Consider the following 14,658-nt stretch of genomic DNA (forward strand, 5'->3'; position numbering starts at 1 on the left):
CTAGAACCAAGAGGAGAGACCACATCAGTGTTAGCTACTCTGCAGTTAGGCTATTCACTAGAACCAAGAGGAGAGACCGCATCAGTGTTAGCTACTCTGCAGCTAGGCTATTCACTAGAACCAAGAGGAGAGACCACATCAGTGTTAGCTACTCTGCAGCAACCAAGAGGAGAGACCACATCAGTGTTAGCTACTCTGCAGCAACCAAGAGGAGAGACCACATCAGTGTTAGCTACTCTGCAGCAACCAAGAGGAGAGACCACGTCAGTGTTAGCTACTCTGCAGCTAGGCTATTAACTAGAACCAAGAGGAGAAACCACGTCAGTGTTAGCTACTCTGCAGTTAGGCTATTAACTAGAACCAAGAGGAGAGACCACATCAGTGTTAGCTACTCTGCAGTTAGGCTATTCACTAGAACCAAGAGGAGAGACCACATCAGTGTTAGCTACTCTGCAGTTAGGCTATTCACTAGAACCAAGAGGAGAGACCACATCAGTGTTAGCTACTCTGCAGTTAGGCTATTCACTAGAACCAAGAGGAGAGACCGCATCAGTGTTAGCTACTCTGCAGTTAGGCTATTCACTAGAACCAAGAGGAGAGACCACATCAGTCTTAGCTACTCTGCAGCAACCAAGAGGAGAGACCACGTCAGTGTTAGCTACTCTGCAGTTAGGCTATTAACTAGAACCAAGAGGAGAGACCACATCAGTGTTAGCTACTCTGCAGTTAGGCTATTCACTAGAACCAAGAGGAGAGACCACATCAGTGTTAGCTACTCTGCAGTTAGGCTATTCACTAGAACCAAGAGGAGAGACCGCATCAGTGTTAGCTACTCTGCAGTTAGGCTATTCACTAGAACCAAGAGGAGAGACCACATCAGTCTTAGCTACTCTGCAGCAACCAAGAGGAGAGACCACATCAGTGTTAGCTACTCTGCAGTTAGGCTATTCACTAGAACCAAGAGGAGAGACCACATCAGTCTTAGCTACTCTGCACTGGCTTCTGGTGACAATTAGAACAGATTTTGAGGTCTTCCTCCTCGTATACAAAGCATTACATGGAACAGGATCAAGCTATGAGCCCCAAGAACACTCTGATCATCTGGTTTATTGAAGGGTCCCAAGAACACTCCGATCATCTGGTTTATGGAAGGGTCCCAACCACAGCCAAAAGAAAATCAGGGTTGTAGCCTTTGCAAATTACATTTACATTTAGTCATTTTTAGCTGACTTTTTTTTCCCAAAGTGACTTACAAGTTCTATATAATAGGTCAGCAGGAAGGGTACAACTCTTTCAAGTGAGTAACAACCCTTGAAACGTGGGTGCTGCAGTGTTGAGTTACGCACCAGAGCTATGGAACACCCGCCTATAGACATTAGGGAGGCTAGATCACTAAATACTTTAATAAATAAGCTATAAACACGTACCTATTCACTTTAGCCTTTTAATACCCTCTGATGCTTAGACTCGTTACGTCCACATTATGATTATTGTACTGTAAATGAGAGCTGTTTTATTGCACGGCACTATGTAACATCTATGTACTGTGTAACATCAGTCTTGTGTAATGTCAGTCATGTGTCTAATGAATTCTACTTCCTGTGTTGTTCCCTCCTCTTCCTCCACAGGAGTTCATCAGGTTAGGCTGCCTCAGCAAGCTGTCAGGAAAAGGCCTCCAGCAACGAATGTTTTTCCTGGTAACGTCTTGTGATCTTGTGTCAAACTAATGTAATTAATAGGTCTGGTGACCTCATCATACATCGCCTTGTTGCCTCCCCACTGAAACCTTGTTTAAATTAATGGCTTAAGGCCTGTTTTTTTCTGCTAGGGGTCCTCTGCCCCCTAGATCAGTGTTTCTCAAAAAAAAAAAAATTGTATTACATTTTTTTATAATTTTTTAAACAAACAAATAAACAAACATGACAACATAAAATTAGATATACAAGCATTGATTAACAGTGCACATCCAGTTAAATCACCATTTTTAAATAAATGTCTTATACAAGATATACACCTAATACCTGCTATCTAATACCCTACACACATAGCTCTCGCTCGCTCCCCCCCCCCCCGGGCCCCCCCTTGGATAATCCATCCATTATCATTTGCTCCTAACCAGGCACTACAATTATATGCTAGCTTTTATTCTCTCCACCACTTCTGACCACATTGTAATTTTGGATTCACTGAGACCCAAAATTCTTGCTGTGGATATATTTTTTTTTTTTTTTTTTTTGTAACTTTGACCAGTCAGCTGGTTCTTTTAGCGTTTATCGCTTTTTCTGGTCAAGTATGACTGACAGAAACAGGTTGAATGGGGTATAGATCGGGGGAAAGACACTCTGAGAAAATACGGCGAGTCCGGGAGTCGAACTCGTGTACCCCAGATCCGTGACGCGCACGGTTGTCCCCGACGCTGAAATAGCGTCCGAGGTACGCGGTGAGCTACTGGAGCTCCCCTCTGTGGATATTTCTAGATAAATCACATCGAGATATGTAAGAATCCAGACCTTCCGGCACATTTCTTCCGGTTGAAACCATCGTGATGCAATCAGCTTTTTAGCCGCTGTGATACCAGATAAAACCAATCTCTTTAGCTGTATAGGTACTGCACACTCAAAAACATCATTCAACAGTAATACAGAGGGGTGTACAGGTATATTCAGAGTTAAGAGACTTGATAATTGCTGGGTCACTTCTTTCCAGAATATCTTAACTGGTGGGCACTGGCAGTCCCAGTACATGTGCATAAATGTACCCTCGTCCCCAATTGTACATAAGGAGCATTTGGAGTCTTGTTTAAGACCCATTCTGTTCAGTCTTATAGGAGTCAAGTATGTCCTATGAATATAGTTAAGATTGATTTGTTGATGGTCCGGGTTCCGTGATGCAATCGAACATTTGCCCAGGCTTCTTGCCAATCAAAATCTTTTTCCAGGTCTGGTATATCCCTCCTCCAGACAGAGTCTAGGTGGAGGATTTCATACGAGGATGTTAGTAATTGATGATAAAAATCTGATACAAAACCTCTAGATGTCTCTCTTTCATAGAAGAATTTGTGGTATCTGTGGTGTACAATTGGTATCCTTAATGGAACACCGTGAGCCTTCAAACATAACAATAACTGTGCGTAAAAATAATATGTGGAACCGGTGAGATAAAGATTTTTGTGTATTTCCTCATAACTACAAAAACCCTGTTTGTTGAAAACATCTCCTAATGTGTGTATGCCCTGCTTTTCCCATCTAGGGAATCTTATAGGTCGTTTTCCAATCAGGAGTGCATTGTTATTGAATAAGGGAGTATGATTATGCCATTTATGTGGGTTAGAATATTTTTTTTGTGTTTCACGCCATATCCGGATCGCATGAGTAATAATGGGGCCAAATTTTCGTTCGCATTGCTTAATTGATAATTTGGTGTATACTATGTCCTGCAGTCTATGTGGTGCTACTATATTTTCTTCTAAATTTCTCCAGGATACTGATGCTTGGGGATCAAACCATGTTTTCAGTGGTCTTAAAGCGTACGCCTTAAAATAGTGGAAAAAATCTGGAAATGCCATACCACCGTCGGCTTTGTTTCTCTGTGCGGTGGATCTTTTTATACGTGGTGGTTTGTTATTCCAAATAAATTTGTATCCCGAGGAGTGTAATATTTTCCAGTAACCATCTGGAGGGGGTAACGGTAGCATTGAGCTGAAGAAGTTGATTCTAGGTAGGACGTCCATCTTAACTATTGATACCCGTGCATGTACTGAGTTTTTAAGTTTTGACCACCTGTCAATGTCGTATTTGATTTTATTTTGGATTTTTATGTAATTGTGCTTCACCGTTTGTCTTTTTTTTTACTTTGGCCATTCCGCTGGCTCTTTTTGCGTTTATCGCATTTTCTCTGGTCAAGAATGACCGACAGAAACAGGTTGAATGGGGGTACAGATGGGGGGAAGACACTCTGAGAAAGTTACGGCTTTGTCCGGGAATCGAACTTGCTACCCCAGATCCGTGACGAGCACGGTTGTCCCCGGCGCCGAAATAGCGCTCGAGGTACGCGGTGAGCTACTGGAGCTCCCCTTCACCGTTTGTCTTATGGTAGGGAATACTTCAACTCCCAAACATCTAAAGTGTTTAACCATCGGTATCTCTTCTGGGAGGGTTATATTTTTTTTTGCAGGGGCGTTAAGTGGAAGGAAAGCCGACTTCGGCCAATTTATCTTAAATCCCGATAAATCGCCAAAGTCCTCAATCAACTTGAGAAGATGAGGCATTGCGGTGTTGGGGTTTTGCATGAACAGTATTACGTCGTCCGCATATAAACAAATTTTATGTTGTGTGCCCTTGATTACGATTGGTTCTATGGATTGGGATTGTCTTATATATTGTGCTAAAGGCTCTAATGATAAATCGAATAGTCCGGGACTAAGAGGGCAACCCTGTCTAGAAGAGCGTGATACCGGAAATATTTCTGATGTGATTATACCTGTTGTAATCATGGCCGATGGATCTTTGTATAATACTTTAATCATATCAATGAATCCTTTTCCTAACCCCATCCTTTCTAATACTGCCCATAGATACGACCATTCCAACCTGTCAAAAGCTTTCATTGCATCCAGGGACAGCATCGCCTTAGGTGTGGTGTCGTCTTTGTTGGCATCTAGTACGTGTAGTAATCGTCTTATGTTATCAGTGATCAAGCGGCCTTTTATGAAGCCAGTTTGATCCGGATGAACTAAAGACGTCATATGCTTTTGAAGTCTGATGGCTAATACCTTAGCTTAGAGTACAGTTTGATATCGGTTCCGAGGAGGCTTAAGGGTCTATAACTACCGCACTCGGTGGGGTCTTTGTCTTTTTTAAGGAGGACTGTTATGAGTGCAATATTGTCGTTCTTATGGAAGTTCCCCTCCTTGACTGAGTATAAAATCATATTAAGTAATAGGGGTCCAATTATGTCCCAACATGAGAGGTACATTTCTGGTGGGATACCGTCTCTTCCTGGAGCCTTACCACTTTGCATTTCGGATATGGCCTTCCTGAGTTCCTCTAGTGTGATCGGTGTTTCTAACTGTTTAGCGTCATCCTCTGAAAGTTTAGGGAGGTTAATTTGATTAAGATATGTGTCCATTTTGTTTTGATCGAAGGTCGTTTCTGATTTATACAAGTTGGAGTAGAACTCTTTGAATGTCGTGTTTATTTTTTTAGGGTCTGTAACAAGTCCTTGTTGTGCTTTAATGGTAGTTATATCTGCAAATTTTGCGTTAACTCTTAATCGCATAGCTAATAGGTGACTTGGTTTAGAACCTTGAGAGTACTGCTGTTGTCTTGTGCTACGTATTTGTATTTCAGATTGTTGTTTATATATGGCGTTAATCTCTTTTTTTAGTACATTAACTTGAGTTTCCAGTCGAACCGAGTCGTTGTATTGTAAAGAAGTAAATAACGTAGAGTAAAGCGTTTCCAGTTCAGCCAGTTTTGAGCATCGATTCTTGCGTATTTTGGAGGAAAAGCTATCGGTGAAATCCTTGATCATTCCCTTTACCGACATCCATAACATTCTGGGGTCCTGCACCGAATTCGCATTCTCCAGTAGGAATACTGAAAGAGCTTCTTTGAATTGTGTAATGAATTCCTTGTTATTAAGCAGCATCGAGTTAAATCGCCATCTTGGGGCTCGGGATGATAGTATACCAAATGATCCTTTTAGGAGTAAATAACAGTGATCTGACAATGCATTGGGTATCATTTCCACATCATAGTTATCAAATAGTCTCGGGGATGCAAAAACATAATCTATTCTGGATTATGTGTTATGTCTCGCAGATCGACAAGAGTACTTCCGGGTCGTGGGGTTGAGTGATCGCCATAGCAGGGGTGTACAGTGCGATATATATGTCGCACGTGCGACACTGACGTCAGTCTGTGCGATGAAAGGATTGACTTCAATAGCACTGGTGCGATGGCCCCGCGATGGCCCGCTATCCACTTGGTACTTGTAGTCTTGTGCGATTAAATACAATGTCCCTTCTGCGTAAGACTCCATATATCAAACACCAAATCCCATAATCCCTAGCGAACAATATCCCCGCGAGTTGCGAGCAGTGACGTCATACCCGCTCGGCTCAGATCACAACACAGCAGGACTCGTCTGTCTCAGCAGCAGCAGCTCGTCTCAGCAGCGTTTGGAACGCGGACATTGAAACAGAGCTAGTGGATATTGTTGTCGTGACCCAAAACAAATCCCTGCTGTTTTATTCGGCAACGGGTCAAATGCATATAACATGCTTTGCAATCCTCGCATCATAAAGTCCGAAATGAACGTTACATTAGCATGAGCTAACAACAAGCTGTTCAGAGCCATATAGAGAGAACAGCAGACGGGCAGAGTGAGGGGCAGACATTCTCCCTTCTCTGTGTGTGTGTGTGTGTGTGTGTGTGCGTTTGGAAAGATCACATGAAGTCAGACGAGTATATTATATTGATAGTAAATGTACTGAGGGTGGACAGATAATGTTGATATTTAAACATAAAAAATACAATACAAAATAAATGTATTCATGATCATGCAACATAAAACGGTTGCGTGTTGTGAGTTCCAAAACATTTAACTTAAAGTTTAAAGCTCAATATATCAAAACGTGGCACTTTACAGTGAACAGGAGGTCTATGTGTATTAAAAACAATAGATTGTTTTTCCTTTAAAAGTCTGGATGAGGTCAAAAATAAAAATGTCAAATGATATTTCCGTTGCCTTTTTTGAGTTGATCTAATGTTACTGATTGTGTTAAATGGGCTTATGTTATGATATCGTCTCATATCGATTGCAGGCACCTGCATCGTATCATATCGTGGCATATATCAGCAAATATCGTATTGTTGTCCAAAGAAACTGGTGATTCCCACCCCTAGTAGAGTCCATACACCCAACACCAAATCCCATAATTCCTTACACGTAACGTGTCTGGCTGTGTGACGTCAACTTGTCAGCATAAAATGACAGCCAAACATGGCACTGCAACTAAATAACACAAATACAATAGGCACATTTGTGACTGTTACAAATATAACACATTTTATACTTGTGCTACAAGATTTTGGCCTGTGCTACAAAACGATCAACCTCTGTAGCACCAGTGCTATGTGCAAAAAAAGTTAACGTACAGCCCTGCCATAGGTCATTTACACCTGTATTCTTCGACCAATCCTTTAATGCATTAGATGAATTTTTTTGTTCGTTGGAAAAGGAGGGATAAGATTTATCCATCCCTGGATCCCAAATGACATTAAAATCCGCACCAATTATAAATGAGTATTCGGGAAGGTCTAACATTGTTCTGGTAAGTGTAGTGAAGAAATTAGCTTCGTACAAATTTGGGGCGTATACCGCTACCAATGCTATTTTCCTGTTCTTGTGTACAATCTTAGCTATAGTTATCCGACCATCTGCATCAGACCATACTCCCTTCAATTCAATATTCAACTTCCGTTCAACGACTATGACAACTCCACGAGTTCTCGTTCCAAAGGAAGAGTGACTAATGTTATGGTATGTGTTGTCCGCTAACGTAGCTATGTCTTTCCCTAAAATGTGCGTTTCGCTTAGCAGAGCCACGTCAACCTGTTCGTTTTTCATCAGTGTGAGTACGCTTTTGCGTTTGTGTTGATTATTTATTCCCCCAGTATTCCAGATCATTATATTCAAACTAGCCATAATCTATACATGTTGTTGTGTAGTTGTTGGTAATGCTTCTGGAGTGCGAATCTACAATAGATATACATCCAACTATTGAGGTCCCGTTGAGAGCCAAGCTTAAAAACATACATATATACAAATAATAATCCCCTAATTCCCCCTCCCTCCGAGAGTCGTACAGGACTGTGTTCCATAGACACATCCTACACGTATGACTCCCTCCCTTAAGCCACCGGGTTGCCCAAAATGAGCTTTCTAACCCTAATCTTCCTATGCTAATTGCCATAGGATCTAAAACGTTCATTCTAATTCAATAGAATGTCACTTTTGGTCTTGCGCCTTCCCATTAATGTAATAAAAATAGTGTGAAAAATGAAAAATATACCTCCATTGATATATTTATCCTCTGCCCCCTAGATCAGTGTTTCTCAACATTAAAGTTAAATGATCTTGTGGAATTTTAAAGGCACAATTAATGTATAAAGCAAAAGTTAATGTACTTTCAGGAAACATTCAAGAACTGTTCTTTGATAGAGAGGGGGGTTATAATCTGAGGGGAGAACTCAATTTAAAAGTTCTTAATGTACGCACTACCATGAGAAGACACTGCATCTCGATATGTGGAGTGAAACTGTGGAACAGTCTGAATGTGGTGCTAAAGCAATGTCCAAACATGAGACAGTTCACACTGATTTATAAGGAAATGATGTTCACGAGGTACAGGGATGAGGAAGGGACTTGATATTCATGGGTGTGTACATTTTTTTAAAATTTCTTTCATGTTTTACATATATAATTTCTTTTTGTTTTGCATATATATATATTAGTTTTGAAATGTTTTAAATTAGTACACTCATTTGAGTAGTGGAAAAGGGGTAGGATTAAATAAGTGTATACTTCTTCCTACTCCTTTTTGAAGATGTAAATTGAGTTATATTTTGCTTTTGTTTAGTTATTTATTTATTTGTATTTATTTACATGTTCGAAATAAAGATTTCAAATCAAATCAAAGGCTTGCTAATGACCAGAAATAGAGCTATTTTGTTTACTGGAACCCGTCCTTTGATTCTGTGTCCTTTTCACATGGGGGGGGGGGGGGGCATGATGGAATTTGATTTGATTGACAGCTGGTAATCTCCGCCTTCTCTTCCTCTTCCTGCCGGCAGTTCAACGACGTCATCTTGTACACGAGTCGGGGGATGACGACGACCAATCAGTTCAAAGTGCACGGCCAACTGCCACTCCACGGCATGACAGTAAGCCCCGGCCTGGCACGCTACACACATACTACACACACTACACACACACTCACACGCACACTACACACACTACACACACACACACGCACTACACACGCTACACACACACACTACACAAACACTACACACACACACACACTACACACACACTCACACTACACACACACACTACACACACACACACACAGTACACAGTACACACACACACACACACACACTAGTTTAGTTTAGTTTATTTAGCACATTATTTAAAAACAGTGCTAGGAGGGAACGAAGCCCAAAGGGCTTGTATAAAGGTCCACTCCCGTCCCATCAATGTCCATAATCAAATATGAACGTAATACATGGTCAAGAAAAGAAACACAAAACAAGATCAGAGACAGAAGGCAAACACCATAACGAACAATGGAAGATAGACACGGATAGATATCATGTTCAAAACACATCAACGAGATCCAATAACATGAAAGAAAACAGTACAAGAAGGCAAAGGAGAGGAGAATAACATAAAAGAACAAAAGCCGGGGCGGCCGGGTAGCGCAGCGGTCTAAGCGTCTGTCTACCACCGCAGAGACACTGGTATCGAATCCAGCTGTCAGCGGTGCCTCCGGCTTGGCCGACCGTCCACACTGACACAATTGGCAGTGTTAGAGGGTGGGTCCTGGTCGCTGTAAACAGTGACTCCTACAGTTCGGTCGGGGCGCCTGCACAGCAAGGGAAGGATCTAAGAGAGGTAGTGTGACCTTCCACACGTTACACTCCCCCAGTGAGAGTCCGCGCTGCCAGGTGAAAAGAAGCGGTGGGCTGGCTACACATGTGTCGGAGGAAGCATGTGATAGTCTCCGCCCTCCCCGACCAACGGTAGGGGGTAGGTGCGCAGCGACCAGGAAGGGGATTGGGAATTGGCAACCCGACTAAAAAGGGAGAAAATATGGAAAGATGGAAACAGAAAGGGGGAAAAGAGAAAGTTAAAAAAAAAGAACAAAAGCCTAACAAAAGACTACACACACATACACTACACACACACACACACACTCTCTCTCTCACACTAAACTGTAACACGCTATGCTAGCTGTCAGCAGCTCGTCATCACTAACTCCCAGTAAACAGCCTAACTAACCACTGCTCCCAGTAAACAGCCTAACTAACCACTGCTCCCAGTAAACAGCCTAACTAACCACTGCTCCCAGTAAACAGCCTAAGCGCTGCTCCGTAGCTCCTCCCCATCTGGCTGCAGGTTTCCAAATGTTTCTTTTCTTTTTTTTCTTTTTTTTTAATCCTCTTTTTCTCCACCTGATTTTCTATATATATATATATTTTTTATTTATTTATCCCAATTTAGTCGTTGTGCCAATTCCCCCCCTCCCCTACCTGGTCGTTGTGCGCATGTTCCTCCTACTGGTCGGTACAAGGGAACCCTGAAGTCCACCACATGCTTCCTCCGACACATGCGGAGACAGCCAGTGGCTCTCTTCTCACCTGGCAGCGAGGACTCTCATTGGTGAAGCGTAACGCGTGGGAGGTCACGCTGCCTTCACCACTTCCTGCCTTTCGCTGAGCAGGCGCCCAGACCTGACCTGTAGGTGTCGCTGTCCACAACCCCAGATTACCACCCATCAACTTCCCTCCCGCTAACTCAGCCAAACGAGTTAGTATGACGACCGGCCCAAGCCGCAGGCAATGCTGACTCCTTGAGTCGAGACCGCAGCCTCTTGCATTGGTGACGAGCGCAATCTCCGCTACGCCACCCGACTGCCTAAATGTTTCTTTTTTTAATAGGAAATGATTCAAAAAAAGTAGTGATGGATTGATTGATTGAACATTTAATTAACAGATTGCAGAATGGGTACAATACAGTACGGCTCAATACACACAATTGTTAAGGGGCTGCAGACCAGAGAAAGACTTTCGTCTTGTTTACATCAGGGTCAGCCATTTTCAATGCATCATAACCCAGTGACCAGTAGAACCACAGCTAGTCTGGTACAGTTAGTCTGCAGATTCCCATTATATATATATAGATATAGTATCTACAGATATGCAAAAAGGATTAAATGCAGGTATGTACAGACAGATGTGGGACAGATATATATATATATATATATATATATACAAGCACTGCTCTAACAATTAGACCATCATCACCCGCTAATATACACAACTCTTTCACCAGCCTGTAATTACAGAACTAAATAAAACACCAAACACCATCTGGTCTGCCCCCCCCTCTCTCTCTCCATCTCTCTATCTCTCTCTCTATCTCTCCATCTCTATCTCTCTCTCTCTCTCTCTCTCTCTCTCCATCTCTCTCCACCTCTCTCTCCATCTCTCTATCTCTCTCTCTCTCTCTCTCTCTCTCTCTCTCTCTCTCTCTCTCTCCATCTCTCTCTCTCTCTATATCTCTCTCTCTCCCTCTCTCCATCTCTCTCATCTCTCTCTCTCTCCATCTCTCTATCTCTCTCTTCATCTCTCTATCTCTCTCTATTTCTCCACCTCTCTCTCTCCACCTCTCTCCTCTCTCTCTCTCTCTCTCTCTCTCTCCCCTCTTCTCTCTCTCTCTCTCTCTCTCTCTCTCTCTCTCTCTCTCTCTCTCTCTCTCTCTCTCTCTCTCTCTCTCTCTCTCTCTCTCTCTCTCTCTCTATCTCTCTCCATCTCTCTCTCCCTCTCCCTCTCTCTCTCTCCCTCCCCCCCTCCCCCCCCCTCTCTCTCTCTCTGATGTGTCATCCCTCTCCCCCTCCAGATCAGAGAGAGTGAGGATGAGTGGGGGGTGCCTCATGCCTTCACGCTGGTGGGGAAGCGTCAGTCGGTGGTGGTGGCAGCCAGGTGAGAGTCCGGGTCTCCGGCTGCTGAACGAGCCTGTCGGACGGATATCTGATTATGATTATGTATACGTGTGCCTGCCTATACGGTGCTTATACTGTACATGTATGGGCTTTGATTTGTCCCTGTACACTGTTTTTTTTTTATAGATGCACGAATGCCTAGTGAGTGAATGTACAGAATATGTTTTAAACTGTTTTTTTTTATATATTAGCTTTAATGTCCTTCTATTTTTCTGTTTCTTTTCTGGCTTAAACATCTGGCCCAGGGACTACAACTGAAAACTAGCAACCCTGCTAATGTTGGCATATTTACAGTTGTTTCATTTGTATATTAATTTATAAATGTATAACTGTTGATTGATATGCACTGTCCCTGATCAAATAAACTAGGTAAACTAAACTAAGCACATAATATTCACTTTTTAGGAAACAAAAAAATATATATACAGTATAAAAAAAAAGATTATATATATATATATAATAATATTCATAAGTAGAACAAAAGGAGGACCAAGCCACCACCACTATCTTTACCTCGATCTATAATGGCTTTCAGCTGCCAGACCAACTGTTGCCTCCTTGCTTATCTAAACCGTGTAATAACAGCCGCTCATGTGTTGATATCAGTGTAAACACGACCGCCCAAAAACCCCGGCGATGGAAGTCAGCTGTGTGGTCGTGGCCGTCGCTTAACAACGACGCGCGAAAAAACATTCCACCGAAACCTCTTTGACTTTGAAGCTCTGGCCTTGAAGTCATTTGTCCCATTAATTATGTAGTTCAGATCAGATCAGCGAATCGAGCGGGACCGGCGCTCGCAGGGAGGGGCAGAGGGCGGGGCTTGCTTGTGATAGGTCAATTGGGCTGTCACGTTTGACTAACGACCGGGCGGCTGGGGTTGAATAATAGAGTGGTTTGCAGAGCGTTGGTGACTTTCAGCTGGTGAGTGATGGTGGTGAGAGTCCAGTCACCTGGAACATGTCGTGTTCATGTAGCCGATAAGATGAGATATTCCTTTATTGATCCCCTTTGGGGAGATTCTGGGCGTCATAGCAACATGGGGGAGGGGGGAGGGGAGGTACAGGTATGGGCAGGGGAATAGAAGAAAGACATAAATATAGGCGATCAAATTTGATCTGAATATAGAAATATATGAGGAAGATAAACTGTGTAAACAATATTATTAACTCTCGATATAAAAATATGAGAAAAGATAAAACAGTGTAAACAAAGGTGCAGATGAGGGTTTGTATGCCCTATCGGTTATATTATACGTTACAATAAAATGGGCGATACGAATAAAACAGAGTTCTCAATAGAACACTCTCAAAAAGTGTCTGTCCTTATTCCCCAGACAAACCACACATTTATCAACAGGGTTCGCACGAGGTCCTTGAAGTGCTTAAAGTGCTTGATTTAAAAAGAAAATAAGTCAAGGCCTGGAATTCCTTGAAAACAGCCAATTTTATAACAAGGTGCTTAAACAGTCCTTGTAATTCAAATCAACCATTCGCATTGAAAGTTTTGTTCATCCATGATAAAATTGTTCTGAATCAAGATTTTAATTTCTTTTTATTTAAAGTGTAACTAATTGTCGGACATTGGTTTTAAGCCATAATTATTGGATCCGATTTTTTTTCTATAAAAAACAGCATTTAAAAGTGAATTGTATCCTTTTAAAATGAAAAATAGGGCGGGGCACCAAATGTGCTAGGTCCGGCCCTGCATCCATAGCACAAGCAATCTGATTGGTCAAATTGGAATTCCAACTGTACTAATTATTCCCATAGTGAAAAAGGATCTATTCAGTGATCAATATGACCGATACCAAAACCCACTTTGAGATTAGAGCTATTGGGGAAAAGAGGAGATGACTTTTACTGGGGTTCTCAGAGACGATTCAAACACGTTTTAAGGGAAAACATGTTTTGGTTTGTGAGACTATAGACACAGATTTTAGTTTAATTTCACGTTGAAATTGTGATTCTACAGGACAGCTACCGTACTACTATTGAACGGCATTGTGTAAATTGGGATAATGTAAAGAAAAGATCTAAAGGGGAAGGGAGTCGGATCATTACGAGGGTTCCTGTGAATCACACTGTTATTGATTACAACTGTAATGAGGTAATCAATAATCTGTAACACATTACTTTTCCACGGGCAGTTCCCATAATTCTCTCCGTAAGAAACAGGAGACAAGGTTCTTTATTGAGACGGTAGGAAGGCTGAGAGGGAGACAGGAGAGAAGGTTCTTTATTGAGACAGTAGGAAGGCTGAGAGGGAGACATAGTAGAGGAGGTTCTTTATTGAGACAGTAGGAAGGCTGAGAGGGAGACAGAGTAGAGGAGACACAGGAGAGAAGGTTCTTTATTGAGACAGTAGGAAGGCTGAGAGGGAGACACAGTAGAGGAGGTTCTTTATTGAGACAGTAGGAAGGCTGAGAGGGAGACAGAGTAGAGGAGACACAGGAGAGAAGGTTCTTTATTGAGACAGTAGGAAGGCTGAGAGGGAGACAGAGTAGAGGAGACACAGGAGAGAAGGTTCTTTATGGAGACAGTAGGACGGCTGATAGGGAGACACAGGAGAGAAGGTTCTTTATTGAGACAGTAGGGAGACAGAGGAGAGAAGGTTCTTTATTGAGACAGTAGGAAGGCTGAGAGGGAGACAGGAGAGACGGTTCTTTATTGAGACAGTAGGAAGGCTGAGAGGGAGACAGGAGAGAAGGTTCTTTATTGAGACAGTAGGAAGGCTGAGAGGGAGACACAGGAGAGAAGGTTCTTTATTGAGACAGTAGGAAGGCTGAGAGGGAGACAGAGTAGAGGAGACACAGGAGAGAAGGTTCTTTATGGAGACAGTAGGAAAGCTGAGAGGGAGACAGAGTA

The 14,658-nt window shown here is 42.4% G+C and overlaps 1 protein-coding gene across 1 annotated transcript in view; it reads left to right on the forward strand.

Moving 5' to 3' along the window:
* LOC311228980 (FERM, ARHGEF and pleckstrin domain-containing protein 1-like) overlaps positions 1–14,658 on the forward strand; it is a 313,058-nt gene that overhangs the window by 253,012 nt on the left and 45,388 nt on the right. The window contains 3 exon segments of the mRNA XM_084314958.1: positions 1,629–1,697; positions 8,859–8,948; positions 11,692–11,774. Coding sequence (XP_084171084.1) covers positions 1,629–1,697; positions 8,859–8,948; positions 11,692–11,774 — 242 coding nt within the window.

This window comes from Notolepis coatsorum (genome assembly GCF_963971535.1).
Source record: "Notolepis coatsorum genome assembly, chromosome: 5".
Lineage (NCBI taxonomy): Eukaryota > Metazoa > Chordata > Actinopteri > Aulopiformes > Paralepididae > Notolepis > Notolepis coatsorum.